Source organism: Strigops habroptila, chromosome 1 (genome assembly GCF_004027225.2).
Source record: "Strigops habroptila isolate Jane chromosome 1, bStrHab1.2.pri, whole genome shotgun sequence".
In the NCBI taxonomy this organism is placed as follows: Eukaryota; Metazoa; Chordata; class Aves; order Psittaciformes; family Psittacidae; genus Strigops; species Strigops habroptila.
This window is the reverse complement of record NC_044277.2, coordinates 11771178-11798615: the sequence shown is the minus strand read 5'-3', so window position 1 is coordinate 11798615 and position 27438 is coordinate 11771178. Positions and strand designations below refer to the sequence as shown.

The 27438-nt window shown below is 40.9% G+C and overlaps 1 protein-coding gene across 1 annotated transcript in view; it reads left to right on the top strand.

The window, feature by feature from the left end:
- FER1L6 (fer-1 like family member 6) overlaps positions 1-26385 on the top strand; it is a 63780-nt gene extending 37395 nt beyond the window's left edge. Inside the window, exons 21-41 of the mRNA XM_030505628.1 lie at positions 357-491; positions 1039-1188; positions 2536-2646; positions 4789-4950; positions 5537-5720; positions 5923-6107; positions 7702-7824; positions 7956-7995; positions 8976-9091; positions 10188-10319; positions 11368-11493; positions 11705-11832; positions 13466-13636; positions 14799-14959; positions 15886-16028; positions 16595-16683; positions 18744-18842; positions 21048-21289; positions 21642-21805; positions 23522-23622; positions 25936-26385. Of these exons, the coding sequence (XP_030361488.1) occupies positions 357-491; positions 1039-1188; positions 2536-2646; positions 4789-4950; positions 5537-5720; positions 5923-6107; positions 7702-7824; positions 7956-7995; positions 8976-9091; positions 10188-10319; positions 11368-11493; positions 11705-11832; positions 13466-13636; positions 14799-14959; positions 15886-16028; positions 16595-16683; positions 18744-18842; positions 21048-21289; positions 21642-21805; positions 23522-23622; positions 25936-26116 (2943 nt within the window). The 3' untranslated portion in view covers positions 26117-26385. The remainder of the gene's footprint in view (positions 1-356; positions 492-1038; positions 1189-2535; positions 2647-4788; positions 4951-5536; positions 5721-5922; positions 6108-7701; positions 7825-7955; positions 7996-8975; positions 9092-10187; positions 10320-11367; positions 11494-11704; positions 11833-13465; positions 13637-14798; positions 14960-15885; positions 16029-16594; positions 16684-18743; positions 18843-21047; positions 21290-21641; positions 21806-23521; positions 23623-25935) is intronic.
- The last annotated feature ends 1053 nt before the right edge of the window (positions 26386-27438 follow it).

Here is a 27438-nt window from a genome sequence, read left to right as displayed (position 1 = left end):
CTGGATTCTGTTTAGGGCAAAGGCTTTATTTTAATAGCATTGGACATGCACCTGCTATCCTAAACCAACAGCTTTCCTCTAAATTTAATACTGAGCTTTGTCTACACAGTCTAGAGGTCATGTGCTTGTGAGGGGTCTGAAAGGCAAACAAGTGAGTGGAGATAATGGAGATATCAGCCTCAAGGTGAAAGAATCATATTCTTCTGGCTGGGAATAGCTGCTGAAAAACACGGTGTCTCAGACAAGGGATTGTTCAGGCTGTGGGAAAGGACATCATCAGCAGGCCAGCACATCCTGCTGAAGGACTCCTAACCAACCAGGTCATAGCTCATTGTACATTTCCTCTTTCTCATTAGATCATTTCTCAAACGTTATCCCCCACCTGGAACCAGATGCTGCTCTTCAACAGCATTGTGCTTCATGGTGACAGAGAGGAGATTGCTCAGTTCCCACCAGAGATCGTCATTGAGCTGTATGACGATGATGCTGTGGTAAACTCGAAATCCTTCTTAGTAAAAACCTGGGCTCTTACATCTCATTGCTAGTGTGAAAGCAAAGCTATTCCACTAAATAGACATTAAATGGATGATCTTGCTGAACTGAGCTCAGTGTTACAGTAGTTTGCAGTTTAACGTCTGAAAACAGCCTTGACACCTTGAAAAGCTGTGGCCATTTTTTCCCCAAGTGAATCTTGCTCCCAAAGACAGGCTTAGAGAAATCAGAAACATCTTGCCCCGACCTCCTTGGCACACAACTGTAAGTATTTTATCTAAGTCTGAGGCGACTCAGACTTATCTCTGGCCATGCAAACTCTGACACCATCTCACTGACTGAATATTGAGCTCAGAATCTTTGGATGCTCTGAAGAGGTAATAAATACCCAGTGTTTCCATTTTTATAGTTGCCTAGGATTCCACCTTGATCTTTCCTTCAAGAGAAGTTGTTTTCTTTCACAAATACTGAACTTTGCGTCATCTTGGCTCCTATGACAGATGTGAAATTCAAATGAATTTGACGCCTGTATTGTCCTTTATTTAGGGTAAGGCAGAATATATTGGGTCTACAGTGGCTGCCCCTGTGGTGAGACTTGCTGATCAAAACTATGAACCACCTAAACTTTCTTACCACCCAGTGTATTGTGGAAATCTTTCAGGAGGAGACCTTCTTGCTACATTTGAGCTTCTGGAGGTAAACTAGACTTTCTTGACCACTACACTTTTACACCCTGTGCTCAAAAAAGCAGCCACGGCATCAAGGCCAATCATCCTGATGAACTGATGGGAATTGCAGCTGGATCAGGATCATTCTGCTGTTGGACCTCATAGTTCCCATGCAACCTCTGTCACTCCCTCCAGCCTGCCAGTAGCCACTGTCCATGCACACACCACCACCAGCCCCTCACATGCTTTAAGCCTCATTTGCCCATCACTTGCCAGTAAATTGGACTCTGGCCTGAGAAACAACTGAAAATCCCATCTCCATTGCAATGACCTGTTCTTTGGAGCAGTACGTGGCCCTGACTTTAGCAGCCTCACAGCTCTTAATACTTCTTTTACTCTTAGAAAAAAGACGTGGTGAATAATAAGGGTTGGATTAGGGAGACTGGGTTTTCGGACACTGAGTTTTCAGTTTAGAGTGGGGTGTATTGTGCCTGGGATTTCAGGGAATTTCAGTGGAATTTGCAGAGCCACTAGTTAGAGGAAACATCTCCCTGCTGAAAACCTACAGCAGTTTAGTCTGAAATCTGAAATGGGAAAAATGTGGGACTTGGAGACATTTTTTACAGATATTCCCAAGATAAAACAGGCTTTTAAGTGTGATGGGCTAATTATGTTCTTTACTGAAACTTGAAATGTTCTACTATGTGGAACATTTCCTCATTATGGTGTGTACCTCGGGGGTAGAGTCTAGCACCTTACCCATAATTTTCCCTCTTTTTAAATTGAAATCCACTTTTTGGTGAACAAAGAGAGCATTATATTTTGTTTTGCCATCTTTTGGGGCAAATGAGGCAGCACTGCTTCTGGGATATATTCAAATATACCTCTGAGACTTCTCTATAGAGTTGACAAGAAAACGTATGGTTTAGCTGATGTGTACTGTCTGTTCACCAGCCTTTTAAAACTAGAATCGGATCTAGAATTTTCCTGTGTGGAAGTCCTCTAAGCAGTTTTGCTCAGGATTTTGTTAAACAGAATTACCATACTTTCTATTTTTGGTAAATAGAATTACCATACTTCAGTACATGCATGTCTTTAGGGCAGACTATCTCCTGCCAGGACAAAGGAGCTTTTTTTTCCAGAAAGATGCATAAACCCAATCTATTGAATACTCTTCCTGCCAAATACTTTAGTGTCACAGCAAGACAGATAGCAATCCAGGTCACATTACTCTCATGGCACAACCTGAGTCCTCCGCAATGTGTCTTGTAAAACTGCATTAAACTGATTGTTCTATGTGCCATTCGCAGATACTTCTGATACTGGTTTTAGTCTTCAAAAAGCAGCGTAAGTTTAAGACTGCTTTATTTTTCAGATTCCTATGTCAGATCCAGACAGACTTCCCCCCCTGGATCCACCAGATGCTGGCCAGTTTTACCCAGTCCCAGCTAACATCAGACCTGTTTTAAGCAAGTATAGAGTGGAGGTAAGTTACTTAGAGTGTTTCCATTTCCAAATCTTAGCTTCATTTTATTATCTTATCAAACTGTAACAGTATGGGATGATGATTTAAAAATCCTGATCAATAGGAATCATGTAAAAATAGCATACGGATCCCAAAATAAATGTGGTAAGCTCATATCAGATTGATTTTCCAAGGCTGGGCATGCAATGCAGTGCTTCCACCTGAGGCTAGAAAGGGCCACATTACAGTCCTCACCTGCCAGGAAGGGACTGCTCCCACAGCAGAGCGTGACTGATGGACCTGCACTCTGTGCAGCCAAAGAAAGTGTCTGCAGGAGATGAAGAGCTTCCCCTTGCACCTCAGCAGAGGTGAAGTTCAGCATCAGCAACCTCCCAGGCTTTTTTTCAGTTCCAAACTTCAGCCAAGCCGTGTTTCCTGCCTGTGTACAAATGCTTGCACCTTTTCTGTCCTCCTTTCTTACACCGTTTGGGTCCAAAGTCTCCTTGTGTTAGAAAGCAGGGAAATGTGGCAGCTTTTTGTGTCAGTGTAATGTCTGGATGCTCCCCAGCCTCACCACTCACTGTAACTCATCCTGCAACTTTCACACCACCTGCTTATTTGCCTCTTTTTCTGTGCCAAGTCAGACCCTGATTGCATTACCTGGTGGCCCTTCCCCAGAAATACTCTTTGCCCAGAAGCAGTTCCAGCTTTGCATTCAACAATCAAGAAATTGAGCTGCTGAAAAGGACAGAACTGTTATTAGCTCTGTTATATAATTTAGTTAAGCTACTGTTTTCTGTACATAGGAAAGAGTTTTTGTTAACAGTATTCATCTTTTACACCTGACATTGTGAGGCAAATAAGCCCATAAACTACTCTGCTGATGCTAAAGGGACAACTTAAAGCCTTAAGCTTAGGTGTTCCTCTGAGTATTGTGCCTTCTCACTGCCCCTGCAGCATGATTGCTTTGTGCTGCTCGTACATTTTCTGTTTCACACTGCTGTGACATTCATGCCAACTAGCTCTAAGGCACCCAGCTTATAGGCATCCTCACTGTAGGCTTCTTGTTTGGGCAGCTGATTAGAGCAGTCACCCTCCCAGAGTGAGTCAGATCTTAAATAGATTTTATCTCTGTCTCCGTTGGTTCTGGAGAAAGACCAGGCACCTCCACTCCTCAGTCCAATACCTTGGGCACCTTAAAATCAGGGAAATTGCGTCCAGATCCAGGCAGATAAATTACTATGAGAACAGGCTTATAGTTGAAGTTCATGTATACGTAGGGAAACATGAACTCTGGAGGGTATCCAGCAAGGAAATAACACAGAATGCATATAACACAACTATTTTTTTAAGATATTATAAGCTATATCTCACACTGGTGGAAAAGGCCATGGAGCCATTGTAACTATAAAAGTGTGCCCCAATTTTAACTGGAGACCCCTGGGAACAGAGCAGGATCTCACTGATCCTCATGCCCCTCTAATGCCCCTTGCCACTCCCTGACTCACACAAATCCCCAGTCCTGCCAGCGTTCAAGCTGGCCATGAAGCTCCCCATGCTCTATTTTGGTTCCAGCCTTCATTTCAGGTTCATGAGACTCACGGCTTCTCTCACCAGGCGTAAGTCCTCTCCTTCAGGGCCCCCCAGTGTGTGCTGTATAAAGTCCTGTTTTTCCTGCAGATCCCTATTTTACCCAGTGTCCTTTTTGTCCTCCAGAACAGGAGCATGGTCCTTTAAAGTAAAGCTGCTTGGAGACCTCTCACCATCCATTGCAGACCTGAGGGCTAGCTCAGCTGGCAAACCTCTGTTAATCACCTCTGCTCATATGGGATTTGTTTGCTCTTTCAACAGCTCTGACACTTTGAACAGAGTCCCTGCTGTTCAGATGAATAGTCCCTTTGCCCTGCTGAAAAGACAGCTTTTGCAAATGTGATTGTTATGGCTTGCTGTTGGCAATAACTCCTTGATAACAGTTGAATGTTATCAAATGTTTTAACTTCCACCATTAATCCTGATGATTATTGGATCTCAGATTTAAGTTGTTTGCTTTTTTTCTGGTAGTCCTGCATTCCCAAATGGGTACGAGGTGATGGGATCGCAGCAGTGGCTTCCCCCAGGCTGAGGGGTATCTGCAGAGTACTGGTGTTTTTCTTTGCCACACAGGTCCTGTTCTGGGGTGTTCGAGAGCTGAAGAAAGTCCAGCTCCTCTCTGTAGATCGCCCCCAGGTTCTCATTGAGTGTGCAGGAAAAGGAGTGAAATCCCCTGTCATCCAGAGCTACAAGAAAAATCCCAATTTCAGTGGCCTTGCAGACTGGTTTGAAGTGGTGCGTACAGCATGTTGCTCCTTGCCTGTCCACTCTCTGGTTAGGCAAGGTGTTAATTACTGATTTCCTTCCTTTCTTGACAAATGCTTTCCTCTGTCTTGATTAAATACCAGGGGACATCACTTCCCATGCAAAAGCTACTGATTTGAAGATGCTTTAAAAGACTTCTGCTACAACCACATGATAAAAGATGATGTTCCTCATGTTATGTCCCAAGTAGGCAAGGAAATATGTTGCAATCAGATTTCTACTGATAGGTTGGAACTTGTTGGCAGATAACAGGCCTATTTTTAATACTTTTTCCTCCTCCTTCAAGAGATGCTTGTATATGACAGCATGGGACTCAACTCAGAAGCACAATCTGTACAGTCCACTCTGTATTTTTAAGTACAAGGCTTTCTTCAGACTTTGCAGAAAACTGTGGACAGGACTATATTGCTGTATGCATTTTGTATTTTGAGTATGTTAACAGATAAGGAGGAGAAGGGAGGGAAGAGTAAAGCCTCATTGATGTGCATAACAAATATTCTATACATATTCTATATTGTCTACAATCCTCATGCTGCTGTCTGTCCTCCTCCAATAGGAGCTGCCTGAAAATGAACTCTTGCATCCACCACTAAGCATCTGCGTAGTCGACTGGAGAGCATTTGGGAGGAGTACTCTTGTTGGGACGCATACCATCAATTGCCTTAAGCAATTCCTATGTAAACCCCAGCTGGGTCCTCAAGCCACACCAAACAGACTAGACATTGTAGAAATTGACAAAGGTAAATGTCCAATCCTGACCCCAAATAAAAAGACAAAGGACCTACCAAGAGGCTTAACACCTAGGCACATACATAGAAGATATGCTTAATTATGTTGAGTGGCAGGGTCCAACTCTTAATGATAGGATTATTTGATGATCACCAAATGTGATGATAACATCTCTGGCAAAATCTTACCTAACTTGCAAAGTTTCAGTTTCAGCTTCTCCTGAGTCATCCCAGGCTGCTGAGTTATCCCAAGAAGAACCATTTTTAGCTGATCACACCTATGCCGAGGTGGAGCAGGGTCAATGTACAGTGGTAAAGCCAGATCCGCATCTCACAACAATTCCTGCCACTGAACCAGAGCACTCTGCCTCTGAACCAGAGAGAGAGAGAAAACAGAAGGTGGGTGTACCTGACGCTGCCAGCTAACTCTTTGCTGCAGACTTTAACCCTTCCTTTTAAAATGGTAATCTCTTACTTTACAGGATTAGAGATTCTGGGTACTGATGTTAACAGCCACGCTATCTTGCTGGCCCTTGAGAGTATTAGTTAGCAATGCAGCTTTGACTCCACATATTTTCTTTACTTCCATTGATAGATACTTCCTTTCATTCCTTTTGTGCTAGATTGTCATCTCATGGGCAAGTACTACTGGAGTAGTAGGATTTTTTTCTTTTCTTGGCCTTGAATGATCTACTTAACTGCGAAAGTCTCACTGTGAATGACTGTTTCTGTGTTCATGGCATTTAGATGATGTACAGACATGGAGCAGAAACTCTGTTTCCGAAAGATTTTATGGTCAAAGTATAAAACTGGTGTCAGTCTGTGGGTAGAAGATAGGAAAATACAGGAAAACAAAGCAGTTCTGGTCAGCATGACATTTACAAAGCAGTATGTGCTCTAGATTGTACACAATATTTTTGTTCAGATGCACATGCTCCTCCTGTGTCTGTAGTTTCTCTCATCACAAACACTCTTTTATTAGCAACAATAAAAGAAGAGAATGCAGGACTGAGTTGAATTTCAGAAGCTGTTTCTGCAGCTACATAAAGCATGCTTCTTTAAACTTTGATGTTTCAGTGGTCAGATGTTCCCTGCATCCTTCATAATTAGGTTGTCAAAGAAACTGCAGCGCTGTCTAGATCCGTAGATGTACACACCAGTCTGGATCTTTCATTTGGTACAGAACAATTTCAACGTATGACATCGAACTATAGTAAGGAAAGAGTCCTCAAGTGAATCTGTAATTTAACCATCTGTGTTATATTTATTATAATTAATTATTCATTAATTATCTGTGTATCATTCCCAATGATCTGTCTTTGCTCTGGCCTCCCCAGCCCAACAGACAACTCTCTCTAAGGGTGTAGGATTAAACACTCTTTAACAAGGGCCAATCTTTAGGCAAGAGTGAAGTTAGTAAGATTTGCCACATGGTGATATTCAGGATCAGATTTTAGCTTTTTATAAGAAGAGCACAGCTGAACTGCAGCAACTGTTGAGACTCTTTGTTCTTCCAAAAGGCAATAAAGTAATAATGGGAGTTCTTAAAATACTTGCAGACTTAAGTGGGAGAAACCAATTTGTATTTGAATGTTCACATCCCTTATAACATCATTACCTATTTCTCTGTGTAGATTTGCCTGTTGTATGGGTTGCTCCTGTGGCAATATCTCAAATGTTCAAAGTTTTAGCATCATCAGTAGGTAATACAGAGATAGCTTTAATAATATGATGATCATCTAGTTGAAGATGTCCCTGCTCATTGCAGGGGCGTTGGACTAGATTACCTTTGAAGGTCCCTTCCAACCCAAAGTATTCTATGATTCTACAATGAAGTGTTTTGCGATAAAAGACAGAGACACTAATTCATATTGCATTTTATTTAGCTCTTGGAGGTTGAAATTTTCTTCATATACATCTATTCATGCTTGATGTCATGATTCAAGTGATTAGTTTTTATCAGGAAAAAAGTGTTTTCCCCATGCTTTGATAGGATATGAAAAAATCCATTCGACGGTCAACAAAGAGGAGAAAAAGAACAATTGCAGATGAATCAGCTGAAAATGTTATTGACTGGTGGTCAAAATACTATGCTTCTGTGCTCAAAATGCAAAAGGTAAGTCACCCAGCATGCCCAAAACTCTCATGGATGAACAATGTTGTAAAAGCAGATTTGCTGCTGAACGATTCCTTTTTGGTATTACATGCATAATGAGGAGTTTGTCCATCGTCTTTTTCTTTTGAAAGGCTAAAGGAGTATTTTCCAATGAGGGAAAACCTGAAGAGAGTAAGTAAATTATTTGCATTTTTCTATTATTTTGTAATATTAATACTTCGCTTCTGTACTATTTTACTGTCAACACTTAACGTCTGGTAACAGAGTACTGTGAGATACTGGGTTCTTTCCTCCACAGCTGACCAGATGGTGGGTAGGGTAAAACTTCATGCACTCTTAGGTTAACATGAGCCTCCTGTCATTCAGATATCATACACAAATATATGCAAAGGCAGAGTCCTAAATGATAGAAAGTGGAAATTATCTGAATCTTAGGTTGCATTTATAACAGGTTCAGAAAAAGGAGCTTCTCTCAATTTTGAATCCAGTCCAGGATCAATGATGTAGGAACAGCTTCTGCTAGGAAACTCCATAGTCATGTGTGTTACTTCAATAGCTGAAAAGCTTTATGTCTAGCTCAGGTTCTAGCAGAACTTTTTTTTTTTTTTTGCACAAGAACCTAAAAGAATTGGCCAGGAATAGGCCCTGTGCGTGTGCATGTATATGTGACTCTATACATGTATACTCACTCCATGGCTTAACAGGTCCTCCCACAATCAAACGGAGCTCTAAAATAAAATGTTTTTGGGCAAATGTGACTGAGCAGACTGGGAAAGAAAACAAATGTTTGCTGTTCACATAGGGTTGCTATTCAGAATTACAGCATCTTCCCATGCCAGAGCTGACAGCACCTCACCAATGATTGAGGTGATTGCTGTTTTAAAGGAGGGAAGCAGGGAAGGAGTGATACAGGACACCATCACACATGGTCCACCAAGCTCATCATGAAAGCTGTTAGCCACAGAGAGGATGACATGTCACCTCTCTGCCTGGGAGGAGTGGTGGGTAAAGAGAGGACCTATGCTTGGCAGTAGTAAAATGAATGGAGAAGGAGTGAGGGGGACTCCCTAAAATGTATTTTGCAGCCTTATCTGAAGTGTTTGATGTGCTTTGCTCACTAAAACCTACATGATGTCATGAAATCTTTGCAGATAATCAAACTTCTGACCACATTGCATTGATCATAGAAGAGGAGCCAGGCAAAAAGAAGAAGGAAAAGACACTGAAAAGGAAACAGAAAGAAACTCCAAACCTAGCAACACTGCAGGTAAGGGAGAAGTAAGGCTAAGAGGTTATTCACTGTCTCCCCAAAGCTTGACATCAGCAGCTGAATTTAGCAAACCTTCCTTATATTTATATCAGAGACTTTAAAATTAGTAAACCACACAAAATGATAATGATCATGCACTTCAGCACATGGAGCCTAGAGGAAATCAGGGTCTTGTACAGCAGATGTGGCCAGCTTGGCCTCAGACCTTTAATTTACCAGTATAAACATACCTGGAGAGACTTCAGTGAAAATTCAGTTTTGTTGTTTGCCTGTAAACCACTGAATTTGGAAATGCCAAAGTTCATGTTGGAAATATTGCAGCCTATTGAGAATGACTTAAAAAAGAGTATGGAAAGCATCGCTGCAATTGCTTGTGCATCCTTCTCCTGGGGAGGTAAAATTCAGCTTACATTAGAATTTGGTTGGGTAACGATAGAGAGAATTCAAAGAAACCTATATGGGTCATGCAAAATGACTGGAGAGATGAAGAGGTTTGAAAGGATTAGGAACTGCTTGGATTATATTGTAGCTGAATAAAGGGGAATTTGAAACTGCTGTTTTCATTTTTAAGAGATTGCAGTGGTCCACTGAATAACACTTGATAAACTACGTGAAGTATTGAAAAAAACCCTATTCTTTTAAAAATTATTTGGTCTTTTTGCCTATGCTAAAGCTCTGTCCCCACAGCACGTTATTACTGTCTGCTTTGCTCTCCTGTTGTGATGCATTAACCTAACAGAGCGGATCAGTACACCAAAGGCACATTGCAGAGAGAAAACAGAAGCAAAGAGCAGCACATTCAGTTTTTCACCCACACCAGTGCTTACAAATGTTCATTCCAGCCCTTCCAGAGCCACTTCTACCTGCTGATTTAACATGCTATTCCAGTAGTTGGGAAGGACTTTGGTTAAGGACAAAAGTGTTCCTGTTTTAGGTGGGGAATTAACTTTTTTTTCCTGAAGGACTTTGCAAAACCTTGGTTTTATTAAAATCTGTATTTTGAGTAAAAATGGATTTCTAGACATCCTGTAATAAAAAAGTTGCTATAAATATATTCACTGCATCACAAAAAATAAGCATTCTATTTTCAAAGATTTATGAAGGAGACTTGGAGAGTGAATTTAATAACTTTGAGGACTGGGTGAAAACTTTCCAGCTCTTAAGAGGAAAATCTAATGATGAAGTTCATGCTGACTCTGAAGACAGAATAATAGGAAAATTCAAGGTGAGCTTTAGTGTTGATTAAATGGGTAATAATTTGGAGACTTTATGTTTTCATGCATATTTCAGATATACCAAAGATGAAAGAAAAAGACATTGACAGTCTGTTGTAAATAGAATTATCTCTTTTTTCGGATCTAGAGTAATATTTTTCCTTTCCCGTTATCTGGTAGATGAAAGCAGCATTCAGCACCACGTGTTCACTGCTGTTTTGAAACAAAGAATTACAAAAGAGTTTTAAATCACAGAAGAGGAAGAAAAGAGATGTTATGTAATCCATATTGTGCTAATGCAACTTAGTTACTGCACTGTCAGCTACAGCATCTTATATGTAATTTTCAGTAATTTAAATGGAGGCCCTTACAGCTACTCCAGTTGGAAACAATTGCACAGCCTCATCCAGGGCACCATCAGGCAAGCTGAAAATGTATTTCAAAGCATGAATAATATTAGTAGGATTTCAAGAACTTTGTAGTTTAGAGGCACTGATTGAACTCATTAATACCTCAACTAGTTTGTAATGCAAATTTCTGTTCAAATGACTTGCTAGTTGCTTTCAGGCAGTATGAGCTACTCAGCAGCGTGAGTTAATATTGGTTTATGAGTTGTATAGTGGCTGCAAAAGTACAGTTGGATTCCGTTCGCACTGCTGTAAAATTGACTCAGTGGAGTTACCAGTTTGCAAATATACAATTAAGGGCAAAATATTATTTTTTAGAATATTAATATTAAGAAAACGAGTTTTAGAACACCTGCAGGTGTTAGTACCTTTAAATTATAAAATACAGAGCTAAGAGCATGCAAGTACTTCTTGCAATCATCTAGACATGGTGATTGCACTATGATTTGATTGTAGAGCAAAAGCATTTTAAAAGATGATGTTTATCACACTGAAGCCTGTGTTCCCTTTGAGTGGTACCGCAAAATGTGTTGTGTATACATATATACTGCAGTGCAAGCTGCGTGAATGGCGTTTTGTTTGCATTCAGAGAGTTGGTTTTGTATTGAACTTGATCTGTTTTCGAGGGAGATAAAAGAGAGTATATTAACAGGGCTCCTTCTGCATATACCCAAGTCCTGAGGATGGCAGTTTGCTGGATGGAGGGCAGCCCCGCATCCTGCAAGGGATACCACCAAACCACTCCGTCAAAGTCCTCATCAGGGTTTATATTGTGGCAGTAAGTAGACAGATGTTCTTTTAACCTTGGAATAACTTAGATGTTTCTTTTCAACTCAGTTTACCTCCAGTGTCTTTGCAGTGAAGCTTCTAAAATCCTTACTTATGTGGTAGAATTTTTTTGGGTCATATTTCAGACAATGTTTTGTGTTTTAGAAATGGGTGTCCAGAGTTGACAAGCTTCTTGAGGACACAGTCTTTTTTCCTAATAGGCACTTAACCTCAGCCCAGCTGATCCAGATGGCAAGTCAGATCCCTACATTGTGCTGAGACTGGGCAACACAGAAATTAAAGACAGGGAAAACTACATCCCCAAGCAGCTAAACCCAGTATTTGGAAGGTCAGTGATCGCTTATTTTCTTATTCAGGGATGATTTCTGTTTTATCACTTGCCACCACTATTAATGTTACTATTGCAAAGTGGGTTTAAGATACTTATTTTTGCCTGTTTGGATGTTTTGTAATTCTGTTGGTTGAAATGTTGAGAACTGTTCTCACCCTGTGTGATAATAAATGCTTTAATTTTCATACCAGTCAAAACACATCATGGAATGCAAGCTGTGAGAGGTTTTGCAAAATGATGCATGAGAGGAAATGAGGCAACAAATGATCTTGTCTGTGCTAATTAATGCAATTGTTAAGTTGCAAGGGAAATAAATATTGGCACAGTGAAGTGTGATTTCACAATCTCTGTTGCTGTTTCAGGTTGAATAGAGTGCCAAATAAATCTCATGATTTTAGGACTAGGATAAAAACCCTAGTTTTTTAAACCCACACAGCCTTCTGAATGGGTGAGCCAGGGGCAAGCTCTCAGTAAACATTAACTTTGTATTTTCAATGTTTTTTACTTATTTATATTGTTAATGCTAATAGCTGTGATTTTTGGCGGCAAGTTTCCTGTTTTAAGAAGGTTGAAAGTGTTTAGAATTGGGATGGGGCTATTCTTTTAGAACGTTAAGACAGAGAAACTATATTAGGTTGGACTGAAAGCCCCCTTGGCCAGGGTCCGGTCTGCAGAAGCGGAGACTCAAAGAAAACAGTATAAGGAAAAAAGACAAGAGCAGATCAGTGCCTCCATATCATGCCATTTCAGTTTCTGTGATTTAATCTCTTCCTTAGCAGAGGTTGCAGCTGAACCACCATCATTATAAACTGTAATTCACAGGTAGTATAAATGCATATACATGGAATGGGAAATCACCATTATGTTTGTTTTAGAAAACATTAGGAATGGGCTGTTCGTTTGCATAGTCCTTGCTGCTGCCAGTGGCAACGCTGGGGTGACTGGAACAGCAACTTCTTGTCAGCAGTAACATCAGCCATAGTAACCACCGCTTGTCATCCTAGAAACCATGGTCAGCATGGCACCACCGACCTCTAGCACTCCCAGACTGTTTTCAAACTTCTCTCTTCTCCAAAACCTGTTCTGCTGTTGCTAAAAAATTGACTTTGACCACTTGGAGAAAAAGGAAAAAACTCATCCTTCAGGAGACAAAGCTCAGTTTTGCTTTGGAGAAATCTGGAGACAGTGTTGTGCTGGTGAGGATGTCCCATCTTCCACCAATTTGTCACGTCCCATTTAAAATCACTTTTATACTTTCAGCATCCGTAAAAGTCTCAGCAATGATTTCTATACCTGAAAAATGCACTGAATGAAAAGGGAGTTCTGATCTTTACTTTTTTGACACTTGTTTAGAACTTTTGCCTGATCATTTTAGTGGGTGACCCCTGATTTCTATATTCAATATTTAACCTGAGGTTTTTGGTAGGGAAGCAGGAGAAAGAAAATGCTTTTGCACCATGTGTTTCTAGTATGTTTGGATAATTAATTGAAATGAAAAAGCACTACCAAAAGAACCCCCACTGCTTATTAGAAGTTACACTGTCCATGCATTTCTTTATTCATTATTCTTTAACAATCTTTTAAGTTCAAAACTGATTTGACTGCACGTAGGTCTCAATTTTTGCTGTAGATCATTTGAATTCCAAGCTACATTCCCCAAGGATTCCTTGCTTACAGTCCTGATCTATGACCATGACTTCGTGGGAACAGATGATCTCATTGGAGAGACTAAAATTGATTTGGAAAACCGTTTCTACAGCAGGCATCGAGCTACCTGTGGGTTACAAAGTCAATATCAAATGTAAGTACCTCTTCAGATAGCAAGAGAGCACATGGTGAGGAACTTGACTGGAGGAGAAATTCCAGATGTGCCTACATACTTTCCTCAGCACTAAAGCATCACTGGAGGTATTTTAATTAAAATTCACCCAAGAGCTTAGCAGTGGCATTGGGCAGCTGACAGCCTCAGTAGGAAGTGGGTATATTAAAATTAACAGCATTGTTTGTTCACCAAGTATTTTAGGTAGTGAACAGCCTATATATAACATATAGCTGCTTAATAAATTGCCTTTGGACAGGCATAAATGGCAAACGGAAAAAAAACCTGTCAGAGAAGTTATGACAGGGCTCTACTCTGCTCTCCATTATTCAGCTGCAAGTGGAGCGATTGCAGCAGGGCTGGTGGGGCTGCTGTGGTCCTGGGGGGAGCAGGAGCAGAACGGGGATGCTGGCATGGCCTCTGTAGCAGAGGTGAGCCACAGACAGTGGTGCTGAGCTCCTGGTCCCTGCCATATGGCTGCATTCTCAAGGACATTGTGCACAAAGATGAATTAATGCAGAGAAAGTCAAACTAAAATAACCCTTTGCTCTGGGCTGGGGCACTAACCTGGGAGATGTGGGTTTGGGGTTCTTCTCCTATGATTTTTTCTCTATTTTACCAACAAACAAAAGGCAGACAATGCAAAAAGCAATCTAGGAGCACAGACCAAACCCCAAGGCTTCCCTTGCCAGGTCAATCTCCAGTGCGATGTATTTCTTCATGAGCTTGTTCCAGGTCCCAGATATCAGCTTCTCCTCTGCATGTGGGAGCCACAGAACACTTCTCCTTAAGTGGAGGTGGAACATGTATCTTGAATCCTTTAGGTAAAACAGGGAACGAGCTCTGGTCCTTTTCTTCTTGAGGAGCATGCCAATACCTGGGCTACTTCATCTAAGCTGTGGATAAGGCTGCTTCAACTTCTCTGTTTTAAGAGAAGAGTGATGGCCCCAGGACCTGAGCAGGCAGAGGGGGTGTCTCCAGTAAGAACTAGTGCTGGACAATTCAAAGGGAAAGTTTGGCTGAGCAGATGTCAGGGCCACTGACCACAAAGCAAACCTCTTCATGGGAAGTCCTGATTTGCCAGTGCACTTTGCTGAAGGAAAACCTCACCCATTTCTTTTCATTCTCTGTTCCCTCCTTGCAGAGAAGGGTACAATGCATGGCGAGATGCAACCAAACCAAGCGAGATCCTCACTAAGTTGTGTAAGGACTACAGAATCAGTGGACCCTTCATGAGGCCAGGGGAGATACAAGTAGGAACAAAAGTCTTTAAAGGACAGACAGTCTTCATAGAAGATGAGAACGGTAACGAAGTACTTCATCATTCTTCAACTGCATTGTAGCAGTACCAAGAGCCCGCCAAGGCTGTAACTGTGGCCATTAGGAAGGGTTTAATACCAACTCTTTAAATCCCAAACAAACCTTTTGTCAACTACCAGGACCTCAGGGAGAGCAACACCCACAGGAAAAGTGATAACAGTTTCCTGACACAAAGAAGTCTTAATTTGCTTCTCACCTGTGAATTTCTCTCCTAATCTAGAAGATATCCCTCTTCAGTAGTTTGTGTTCTTTTGTAAAAAGCCACTCAAAAAAGGAGGAAAGAAAAGCGTAAGAACTCAAAAGGCTTTCTCTGCTTTCCAATATCCTCCCTGCTTTCAATATTCGCACTGGTCCTTCCTCGAGATGCCATTCTCTGGGGTCTCACTTCTTCCAACGGCCAAGCTGAGCAGGTCAGAAGGTGGCATGTTCTTGCCCATGGACTTCAACCCTCTTCCCTTGAGGTGTGATTTGGTTGTCCAGGAGGGTCTTGCTGTTGCCATCACAAGGCAAAATGGGGTGTAGATATAACTACTAGTGCCTATTTACCGCCAGCTGCATCAAAATCGAAGTTTCCATGTCTTTTGTGAGCTGTAAAGAAGCAGATTTGCAATTTTCTGTAAAAGAAGTTTCTCCCATCTTCCTGTGAGAAACTGCTGATGTAATAATGAAATTATTTGCTGTGTTTTACAGATAAACTGCTGCCTAAGTGATAATATTCTAGTTATCCTGTGGGTACCCTTATTTACAAGAATTAAATGCATTTCTTTACTTAGCTGGGATATATAAAACCTTTTCTTTAACTCAAGCAAATTTTTAATGACCATCTTTAATAATTAACGGAACATTTTACCAAGGGGTTCAACATCATAATTCAGCTCTCTTTGTTCTTTTTGTTTTACTTTTTCCTATAGAGGAGCCAACTGAATCGTATGAACATCTCTCCTTAAAGGTTTTACACTCATGGGAAGAAATCCCTGGAGCTGGGTACAAACTGGTCCCAGAGCACATTGAGACTCGGCCTCTGTACCATAAGGATAAGCCAGGCATAGAACAGGTAGAGCAGCCTCAGAGGTGGTGGTGATGGTAGACCCAGGAGCAGTTTTCTTTTCCTCCAGTTATTGTGGTTTCTATTTGTATTTGCAAACTCAGAGAGACGGCATCCAAGTGTTGTACTATACGTGAAACTTTGTACAATATCAACCTGGAAACCGTCCCACATGTATGGAGACAGTTACTTAAAAACACAGTAATCACACAAGGTGTAACTGCATCTTTTAATGCTTTTAAATGCTTTAGTTTATTAAGTTCACACAAACTCTGCTTGTATTTAGACTTAGAGTTGGGTTTTTTAATGTTCATCATGTACTATTTTTATACGGAATTTATCTTGAAGTTGCCAGTGTTTGAGCTCAGTTCCAACTTCACCAAATTCCTGAGAGATTGATAGAATATGTTTATGGAAAAAAATATTTTATGGTAAGCTTATAGATTAAATCATAGTTACAGGATAGTGAGCTGGTTGGTGCTTATAGAGGAAGCAGTGTTTTTGGATATCAGAACTACATTTTAAAGTCTCTCTAAAACAGGGTTTACAGATATGTTCATCTCTTTGTTTTCAAGGGTCGTGTACAGATGTGGGTTGACATGTTTCCTAAAGATATGCCTCTGCCAGGACCCCCAGTGGACATTTCACCAAGAAAACCCAAAGGGTAATACTCTGTGCTTTCCTGCCAGCACAGTAGCATGAGTCTTCTTAGAAGAAGACTGCATCTTCCTTCAAGTGTCTGGAAAGAACTACCACAACAAACTTCTGTAATCCTGATAAAAGTTTTCTTAGATTCACGTGACTTCAAGTCAAATGAGAGCATCTAGTTCAGTCTCTTCCATTAAACAACTCAAAGGACTATTGGTGATTTTTTCATCAAGGACTATCACACATCTCTTTTAGAAAGATATCCCTTTTTCATATAGAGATTGAAGGTGGGTGGAGGCAAGAGTCCCTTAACGATTCTGATGTTATCATCCACTTGTTGAGCTGAAATAAGTAATTCCACTTTCACTACCTCTTTCAGCTAGGTAGCTTATTTGACCCCGGTTGAGATCTTTAATTTGATGCAATAGTTGCCATGGAAATGCAACCTATTGCATTCCCAGCACTTTGTGCAAAGACAAGACCAAAAAATGCGTAAAGCAGCAACAAATAGAAGAGATATGTTTGGAATAACCTCTCAGATTTCACACATACATATGCTGCTTTATATGCAACACTACACAGTTCTTCATGATAATTGAATGTAAATGAAACACAAAAATGAGCAACAGAGTTCTCAGCCTATCTATATCAGCTTTATTCCAATACTTTAGCAAGGCCTTTCCTGAGAATTTTATGTCTGAAGCAGCATCAGGTACTATTCCTGTATTTGTGTTTGAACAAGAAACAATGCAATAAAAACTTGTTTCTTTTCCTTTCCTTTGACAAAAGTAAGAGTCCATGTAACAATTACTTTCTTCCATCAGAACTGTCTACACCGCTCCTTAACAACAACAATTGTAAAATGAAAATACATTTAAAACTAACCATATCCACAAAAACAAATTGTTGCTGCCATTTATGTAGTCTACAAAAGCAGGGAAAAATATTGTGAAACCATTCATTATGAGAAAGTAAAAATGCAAGCATGAGTTACACATTTTGCTGAGAAAAACCTTTTTGCTGCAGCAGAACAGGCTCCAGGCTCCAGATGACTTTAAACACTCTGTGAAAATATTTCTGGTTGATGACTGAACAAGGCTCTGATGGAGCACTGCAGGTGAAAGTTTATTTGGCTAGTGTGGAGGCTTGGTTTTCATGGTCAACATGGCCTTAAGAGCTGGTCTTGACAGTCCTGGGGTAATGTTTGGACTTGATGATCTCAAAGGTCTTTTCCAACCTAATTGATTCTACGATTTTATGACATAGAGTATCTGGTAACTTCTAGGGCAAACTGTTTCATACCCAAGATTGAGGTTATTACGAAGACAACACATTTCATATCAGAAAAATCATATGCTGGTGTTCTCAAACATAGGTTTGGGGATCTTTTTATTTTGCAATTCATACAATGACTGAATGCATACCTAAATTTTTAAGTATAATTTTTTTATGTTACCTGCAACATCTGTATTTCAGTTCAAGCTTCTAAAGCTTGGCCACTATAAATGTCTATATAGTGAGTGAAAAGGATGTGAAAATGTCAGTTCCTTTTTCTGTTGCTTTTAAAGATGATTGCACTTGCTTAAATGAAAATATCTCTAAACAATGCTTCTCTTCCCTCTTAATGCACTGGATTGCACCAAACACAGTGGTTTTAGGCATTTCTTTTGAAAAGCACCTCCCAGGTTGCTCTGGGGTTTATTAGCAAGATGCTCACTGTTTTGGAGACTTCTCTGATGATGTTGTTCCGATCAATTTTGCTTTGTTTCACTGCAGCATTTCTGTGAAAAGAATTGAAACGGAACAGGCACATAAAAAGCAAGGAATTTTCCATCACTCCAAAACTGGCAGTGACCCTGCTATAGTCCAGCACACTCCACGAGCTGAAAGGAGCCACATCCCCACCTTATCACTAGACTTTTGTAAACAGAAGAGGCCTGAGGCTGATGCTATTTTTAGAGTTTTGCGAAAATACAACATTTCTCACTATATGAAAGCATGATTTGATAAAGGTTTATGTTTGTGTCTAACCAGAGCTTGAATATACACAGGCCTACTTTCTTTTCTTTTTTTCAGCTATGAACTGAGGGTAATAATCTGGAATACAGAGGATGTAATTCTAGAAGATGAAAATATCTTTACGGGGCAAAAATCAAGTGATATCTACGTAAAAGGGTAAGTTCTTCGGGACTTGTCTTCAAAAGAACATGTAATATTTCATTCAAAAATCAGACAAAGAAGTGTTGAGAGAATATTGGATAAGCTGTTTCTATAATCTTGGTACTTTGCTCTAAATGGCTGCTCAAATTACTCATTTATATTCGATACCGCATCTTTTTTGGCATCTTAAAATCCAGTAACTGTGAAATGATATTTGTCCTTACTTACTGCTCAGGCAGAGATGGCACCAGAAGAGAACCAAGCCTACAAGCAGAGATCAAACCCTTACAGGACCTGAACTGTAAGAGCTTACACAGGTGCAGAGAGTTTTGACATAATCAGAGAAAAGGGAATGATGACCACATTAGAAACAAGAAAGCAGGTGTTTGCTGGGCTACCTCTATTGGAAATATGACCATGGCCATGCTGGGAAGAACATAACATGGGCACTTTCTGCTCTCCATCTCCTCCCTGCTGCAGACAAAATGTCTGTCACAGCTTCACAGATGTTACTGGGATAACCAGTAAACCATATCACAGAAAAAAAAGTGAAAAGAGAGAGAATGAAAAGGGAGCTCAACATTCAAACCAGCTCTTTCCTGAGACTGCAGCAGGCTATTTCTTAAAAATGCTTTCCTGTTTTGGAGTACTGCTTTGCACTTTCTGCTTCTGAGCAGTATTTGGATGCAGGTAGCAGATAGGGGTAGGAGGAGATTATGGCATAAGTAGGAAGCATTGGAAATCTCAGGTCTGAGACTGGTCTTAGATTTCTTGCTGTGTTTCCACTACTAGAAAGTGAGATTATATGTTAATATGAATTGCATCACTGTGGAGGCCTGGAAAAGTATGAGTTTGTAGGGTGCTAGGAATATGGCAAAATGATTTTCCCCAAAAACCTGTTGCTGTGTTGCCACTGACCAAATGCTAAGAGCTGGAGGAGGGAGCACTGGGACTGATGGGGCAGGGAAAAGAGGATATTTTCCATTCTGCAGGTTTTGAAAATCATGTGAACATAATAACAAATCCGAAGTAAGCATAAGGACAGGGCAGTCTGGTAGCAGCTCTTACTCCTCTGTAGGGTATATCTACATGCATTTTACCAGGGAAAGTTGGGTTACCTCTGACCAAGCTGTGAGGTGCACCAGGAATGGTATAACTACTTTGGAGCAGCTGAAATTAGCCCAGGTGAAGCACACACTATTATAAGCATGTGGTCCTCAGCATGCTGCATCTTCAGTTGTTGCACACACTGGCTGAGCAAACCTCCACTTGCAGCTCCTGAGAGGAGCTACCCGGACATCACTGAAGTTGACAGAGATATATCCAACTTCGCAATGAACTAAGGTGTCCAGAGCAGTAGCAGAATAGCTCTGAAATTGCAAAATTGAGGAAATAAATAAGGAGCCAGCCTTTGTGCTGACAATATGAGGACATCACTATCAATGTCACAGCAGTCTGACAGGGAAAGCCAGCAGTGGAAAAGGATTTGCTTCTGTGTGTTAATGATGAGGACACAAATCTCATTATGTTCAGACAGTGTACATGGCACTGAATCTGTCACCAGGCATGGACTTTCGCAGTGCCGTGCTTGGGATTGTTACTGTTTTTCCCAATTCCCTTTTGAAATAATGGGGCTTGCAGGGGAAAAGCCACTCTTTGGATGAGCACAAAAGGTTGATCTTTACTCAAACTGTGATAAATCATCTTCAGAACTAAAACACACCTAGCTGGATCATCACCTTAGTGGATCTCTTCAGAAGAGAAGATTACGTTGAGGAAAGCATTGTCCTTTTGTACCATAGCATTGCACGTCAGATGTTGTTCATGCTGTAGCAGAAATCCAGAGAAAATCGCAAGGGAAAACGGAGACTTCTGCAGCCATACTTATGCTATGTTTATACCCCCAAACAGCAACTGCAAACAATTAACACTGAGCACTGAAATCAGTTTTGGAACATTGTCACAGAATTTATTAGTGTGGCAAACATGAATACAGGGTGATTAATAGTGGATAAATGACTGATGTTGTCTTGCCTGTCCCAGGGAAGACAGACATCTTGGCCAATAGAAAGTGGCCAACTGGTTGTTGCTGTGTGTAACAGTCCTGAATGGCGTGTTGCTTCCTACTGATTAGGTAGGAATTAGTAAATGACCATGCTTGTAACCAAATAATGACAACCACAATTCAAGCTCCCCTGGTGACAACAGTGCTTGCCATAGGTGGATAAAGGGCCTGGAAGAGGACAAGCAGGAGACAGACGTACATTACAACTCCTTGACAGGAGAGGGCAACTTCAACTGGCGCTTTGTGTTCCCGTTCCACTATCTCCCAGCAGAGAAACACATGGTGGTTAGTAAAAGAGAAAACATATTTTCCTTGGAAAAGACAGAGCGCAAAATACCTGCTGAGCTGGTGCTTCAGGTGTGGGACTTTGAAAGACTCTCTTCAGATGATTTCCTGGGTAAGTATTTAATGGATCTGCCTGGACTTCACCTGAGGTCTTGCCAGACCTATATATTGTATATCGTACGTATATACGTACGAAGCAGTGTCTGAGACCCAACTTTTGCTTGTCTTTCTTTGAAGTACCACATTGCAAACTTACACATTTCTTGCAAGGGGAATAATTAGGACCTCAGACAAGATGATGCTAGGGCAATACAAATGAATGACTGACAGTACAAAGAGATCACCAGCTCTGAAGCTTGGGCCCAAGCTGATGCATTGCTCCATGTATCTCATCTGGGAGCTGAGTGTGAATGTCTTCATGTCTGCCCGGTCTCTGAGAGTTGTCACATTACTTCTCCCTTCAGGTACTCTTGAGCTGAACCTGAATGGATTCCCTCGAGCAGCAAAGACAGCCAAGAGCTGTGACCTAGGCATGGTTGTGGCAGCAAGCGAAGAAAACAAGATCTCCATATTTCAGCAGAAGCGTGTCAGAGGCTGGTGGCCTTTCATCAAGGCTGGGGAGCTCACGGTAGGCAGCTCACTACAGATGATTAGCATTTCTCTGGGTCTGATATGCTCTGCTGAGATCCTGAGACAGACACATGCTGATTTTGGATATGGCATCTGCAGAACAAACACCACTGACAACCCATACGTCTCCTCCAAGGGCTTCAGTGGTTCCCTGTAGGTATAGTTCAGATAATCCCAGGCAACCGGAGCACTCTGCACTTTTTCTTTGCTTTCTTTCACTATTCATATCCCAGCACACTGGATGGGTAGAGTGGAAATCAGGTGGTTCCAGCCAACTTTCTGCCAGCTGAGGAAATCCTGGGAGGAATTTCACCTGCTAGGTTATTTCTTTACTGTTTATTTCTCACTTCAATCAGGGTGAAGGAACTGATTTTAGAGTCTACCGTTCTTCTCCTTGCTAGTGATGCATTGTCGTGGTTTAATTCCAGCCGGTAATGCTGAACCCAGGACACACATCTGAAATGGAAAGAGCACAGTCGCCTCTTTTAGTTGAAGGGTGCCCAATAAGCCAGTATTTTTTGGTTTAGTGGCAGGATACAATTGGTATAAAGGAATGCAAAGAATAATGACAGCTTCCCCAAAGACTTGTTATGTTAGAAGTATCCTCCTAAGAAGAATATAAATGTTGCCACACAAATTTTCATCTACCTGAAAGCCTCTAGTGTAACGAGGCTTGCAGCAGGGCGTAAATCTCACTCAGCATGTACATAGCCGTTTATCTCAGGGTTTTCTGCTGCAGCTTCTCTTTATAATGTTGTAGTGCTTTCTGTGTATTATCTGGAGCTATGCTGAAATTCTCAGTGTATAACACAACTTCTCCATTTTCCCTGTCTTTAAGAGTTTTTATACTGTTACAGCAGTTTAGGGACCCTCAGTGCAAACGAAAGATAGTTCTGAGCCTTTATTTCCCAGGTGGAATGCACATATCTAGGCATTAAGTACATACTGATAGCTAAATTTGTGTATGGTCTTTGGGGCATGTCTACATGAAACAGAGCTGTGTAGGCTAGGGAAGGAAAACCCAAGCTGATGTGTTTACATGGCCACAAAGCACTTTGGGAGCTTGGACTCGAATCTGGGCATCAGTTCTGGGATTAGTGTGGTTGGAGTCTTTTTAGGTGCATCCAGATCCTTCTGGGGACACAGAGCAAAACTGTAAGTTACCTTTCTGTAGTATAGCCCTCTACAAATTCACTTGCTTTGACCCTTTTTTAGGGGATCTCCCTGCTTCTCTAGACTTTCATTGATTCTCCAAGGGTTTTCATAAACCTCACCCTTCCTTCATATTTCTGTCCATTCCATCAAGAATAATGTTTTAATAAAAATTCCATCTTCAAGTTCATTGCCTTCTTCAGATTGAAGGTGATTGTGTGCTTTCCATGGATTTAGTGAATAGGCTCCACTCTCAAATCCTGCTTTAGCTCCAGTTTCTCAACTCTAGTACAATTGATCCTCTTTCTCCCGGTCCACTTCCATCTCCTGATGCCCTTGTCTTCCACATGGATGTCTCACGTGCCTTGAGCATAAATTGGGAATTTGGCGTCTGGGTTTTCCTTTGTGATTTCTCTTTAACTGCAAAGACTTAGTCTTATTTTCTTTAATCAATTTCTTTTGCTCTCAGCTGGTTCCATAATTTCTCTACAAGCCAAATCCCACTGTGATTTGATGATAATAACCCAGCTTTGGATGCTTACGTATGATCTCTCTGATCCAGGGCAAAGTGGAAGCTGAGTTTCACCTAGTCACAGCAGAAGAAGCTGAGAAGAATCCGGTAGGCAAAGCTCGCAAGGAGCCCGAGCCTTTGGAAAAACCCAAGTGAGTAGGAGCATATTCATTGAACAAGCTGGGGCAAACACACAGAGAAACAGAGATATTTTTAATTAAGAAACAACAATTTCAAAACCAAAAAGTTATCTTATGGGAGCTACTAGACAGTAGCAGACTCTTTTATGTACCAGAGCAAAGGCAGCAAAGATTTAATGCCCAGGAACTAAAGAGAAATATGCAAATGAGAAATAAAGTGCAGTGAGTTTAATTTTGTGCTGGCCAAAGTTATCCATGAAGTTATCCATCTCCTCATCTCTGCTGATCAAGAGAGGATGCTTTTCTGGACTCACTCTATTATAACAAATGTTCTGCTCTTACCGGTGCTGAATTCTATTGACTACATCGCAAAGAAAAATTACATGAGCAACAGTCTGGCTTTTTTTTCCCTGTCTTTCAAGATTATGAAAAGCCCTCAAGTAGTTGGAACATGCAGACTAATGGTTTTGTTACTCAAGTCTGTGATTTAGTAAATTTTACTGCTTAGAGAATGCAATTTTTAATAATTCCTTTTAACCTGGAGGCTTTATTTGTTGATTTATTTCTGAGCCATTTCACTATGAAACACAGCCTGTAATTAAAATATATTTAGTTGGCCTTTTAGATTTACAGACTTTATATCACATTGGCATTCACTTCCACATGAAGTGGAATGCTAAATGCTGAATTCTCCAGATGACTAAGGCATTGCTTAATGCCTTAAACAGCTCCTGAAACAGCTTTCTGGAGTGAGACATGGACATTGCTTTTTGTGGCCCTCAGTTAATTTTGTTCTTTTTACTACTGCACCATCTGCATGATTACAGTGATATTTGATAAGAAAGTCAACCTACACCCAATTTTGCAAGTGCTCACATTGCTCCACACCACTGTACATGTCAGGTCATCCCACCATACAAAGCTGACAGATGTTGCCTCAGCTCATTGCAGGCTGTTAAAGTCAGAGACACAGCAACCTCCCAGGCTGGGTGGCATGCCAGAGGAGAGAGCATGCCAACATTTTTCCTAAGGAGAACTTTGTTTTCCTCCCTGAATGCAGCCAGTTTTGCTGTACAGTGTGAAGAAACTCCTGGTTATGGAGGAGAACGTGACATGGGGCCACATTTGGAAAACAAATGGGATTGTGAAATGCAGATATTCTCCACCAGAAGGTGGCTCTCTACTTAGATTTTGTGTTTCATCTCTTCAGTTTTCAGGAGGCCTGTTTTAAATTTCCTTCTGAAAATATGCCATTTTGGGCCATATGCCAGGCTTGAGCTGGCTTTGACTGTTACGGCACAGAGACTATCACTGAGCAATCAGATTTTTTCGTAGTAGCTTATTACTCCTTTGTTGTGGCTTAGTCCCAGCCGGCTACTTAGAACCACGCAGCCGTTCAGTCACCCCATCATCCCCCTCTCTGGGCGGGATGCAGGGAGAATTGAAAGAATGTAAACCCCACAGGTTGAGATAAGAACAGTTTAATAACTAAAGTACAATATACTACTACTACTAATAATAATGATAAGGGAAATAACAAGGGGAGCGAATACAAAATTAAAAGGGAAAGGAAAAAGCCCCCAGTAAACACAAGCGATGCACAATACAGTTGCTCATCACCCACTGACTGATACCGAGCCCAACCTAAGCAGCTATCGGACTCTTCCCAGTTTATATATAGGGCATGATGTGCTGTGGTATGGAATATCCCTTTGGCTAGTTTGGGTCAGGTGCCCTGTCTCTGCTTCCTCCTGGCTTCTTGTGTCCTTCCTCACTGGCAGAGCATGAGAGACTGAAAAGTCCTTGATCAGGGTAAATGCTACTTAGCAACAACTAAAACATTGATGTGTTATCAATCAGCATTATTTTCAAACTCAATCTAAAACACAGCAGAGTACCAGTTACTAGGAAGAAAATTAACTCTATCCCAGATGAAACCAGGACATCTTTTTGCATAGCTAAATTCCTTGAAATGATTAGAAATCTTTGTACTCAAGGTTAAGGTGTCTGCATTTCTTATTTAGAATCTTATTTACAGACAAGACGATCTTGCCTGTCATTTTGAACCCTGTATCTTGGCTGAAATTGGAGTAGTTATGAAGTGTGAACTGGAATTTCACTCCAAATAGTGTGTGGAGATTGGACTCAGGGACAGATGGAAGAATGACTTAACAGTTTGTGGAAGTTCCCCCTAAACTATATAGTGGGTTGTCAGGAGTTACAGGTCCTTTTTAGACTCAAATATATATTTTGCAGTGGTGTAGCTTTGGCGTAGCTGGGTCTGCCTTTACAATTTTTTTCCTCTTTTTCTTTCTTCCCCTTTAGCCGACCAGACACATCCTTCTCTTGGTTTGTAAACCCTTTCAAGTGTTTGTATCACCTGATCTGGAGAAATTACAAGAAGTACATCATCATCGGCATAATTCTCCTTATTCTCATCGTCTTCCTGGTGCTCTTCATCTACACACTGCCAGGTGCCATCAGTCACAGGATAGTTGAAGGATGAGAATAGGTTATGGCTCTCATTGTAACCAATCATATACAGACACTTCAGTTAAAAATAAAAGTCAGGCATACAGAATTAATTAACCTGAAACACACCTCATTCCTTGTAAAAAAACCCCGTAACTATTCATATCAGAAACTGGAGCTCTCCTAGAACATTTCAACGTTGTCTTTGGTTGCTTAGTCGGACCCGGCTTATTATTAATATACTGGTGCAGCTTTATTGACAATTAAAGTTTGATTCTGCACCTAAAACTGAGTTTGAATGTAAATTCCTCAATGCTTTGCAGAAACTCATTTGTCAGTCGTATTTATTATTACAGACAAATTGTTAAAAATTAAGAGCAAAACATGCATCAAGTTAAATGTATAGTTCAGTCTTTGTATAGTTTTGTAATTAATGATTTGAACTGTTTTTCAATGAACTTATAACAACATGATTATTTTGAACTAAAAGGTATATTAAAAAAGATCTAAGGTTGAATTGTCTCATTCGGTTTCATGTGCAGAATTCATCCTGAACCCCACAGCAGGAGCTCTGTGCTCTATAAAGACATCTTACATGCATCGATCCAGGACAAGCCTTGGCTCTGGACCCCAGCAGCAAGCAGTAGCAGCAGCCCTATTAGGACAAGATGGCTGAAATGGCATCCCCCTCCAAGTCCTGGTTTGAGCCTGGATGAGCAGGAACCATGCAAAGACCTTGTCTCCTTTCATCCCTTGCATCCCAGTGCAAAAAGATATCACCTCCTTCACCCCTGCTGCCCCCAGGGTGTTCAATTCCCTGCAGCACAACCATTCCTGAGCCGCTGAACGCTGAAGTCCCCTTACCCTTACATAGCTCTGCAGTCTGGGCTAAAAGGGCATCACACAGTCAAAAAGCAAACCAGCTAACTCTTCCACAACTCTTAAATTACCTATCACTACACTCAGTCTGTGTAGGATGAGCTGGATAGCATTGTCTTACAGGGTAAAGCTAAATCAAATACTTTTTCATAAGCTTCCAGATGGCTGCAAAGTAGCTGGAGAGGTAGAATTGTCAGTAATCATTAAAGAAACAAAAAATACAGCAGCACTTCATGCTGGAGTACTCATACAGATGCCAGATGTTACAGTTTTGCATCTTAAGTGAATTTATGGTGACATAGGCTTTGTCGTTAATAGAGAGTGAGGTTTATACAGAGAATTATTGTTATGTCAAGGGCTCCTATCAATTTCATATGAAAAGAAGAGATCCTTATCATAAACATTTATCTTACTGTGAATATAAGATTGTACTCTTGGGATGGGAAAGCTAGCCCAGGTAACCTGTGTCAGAGTTTT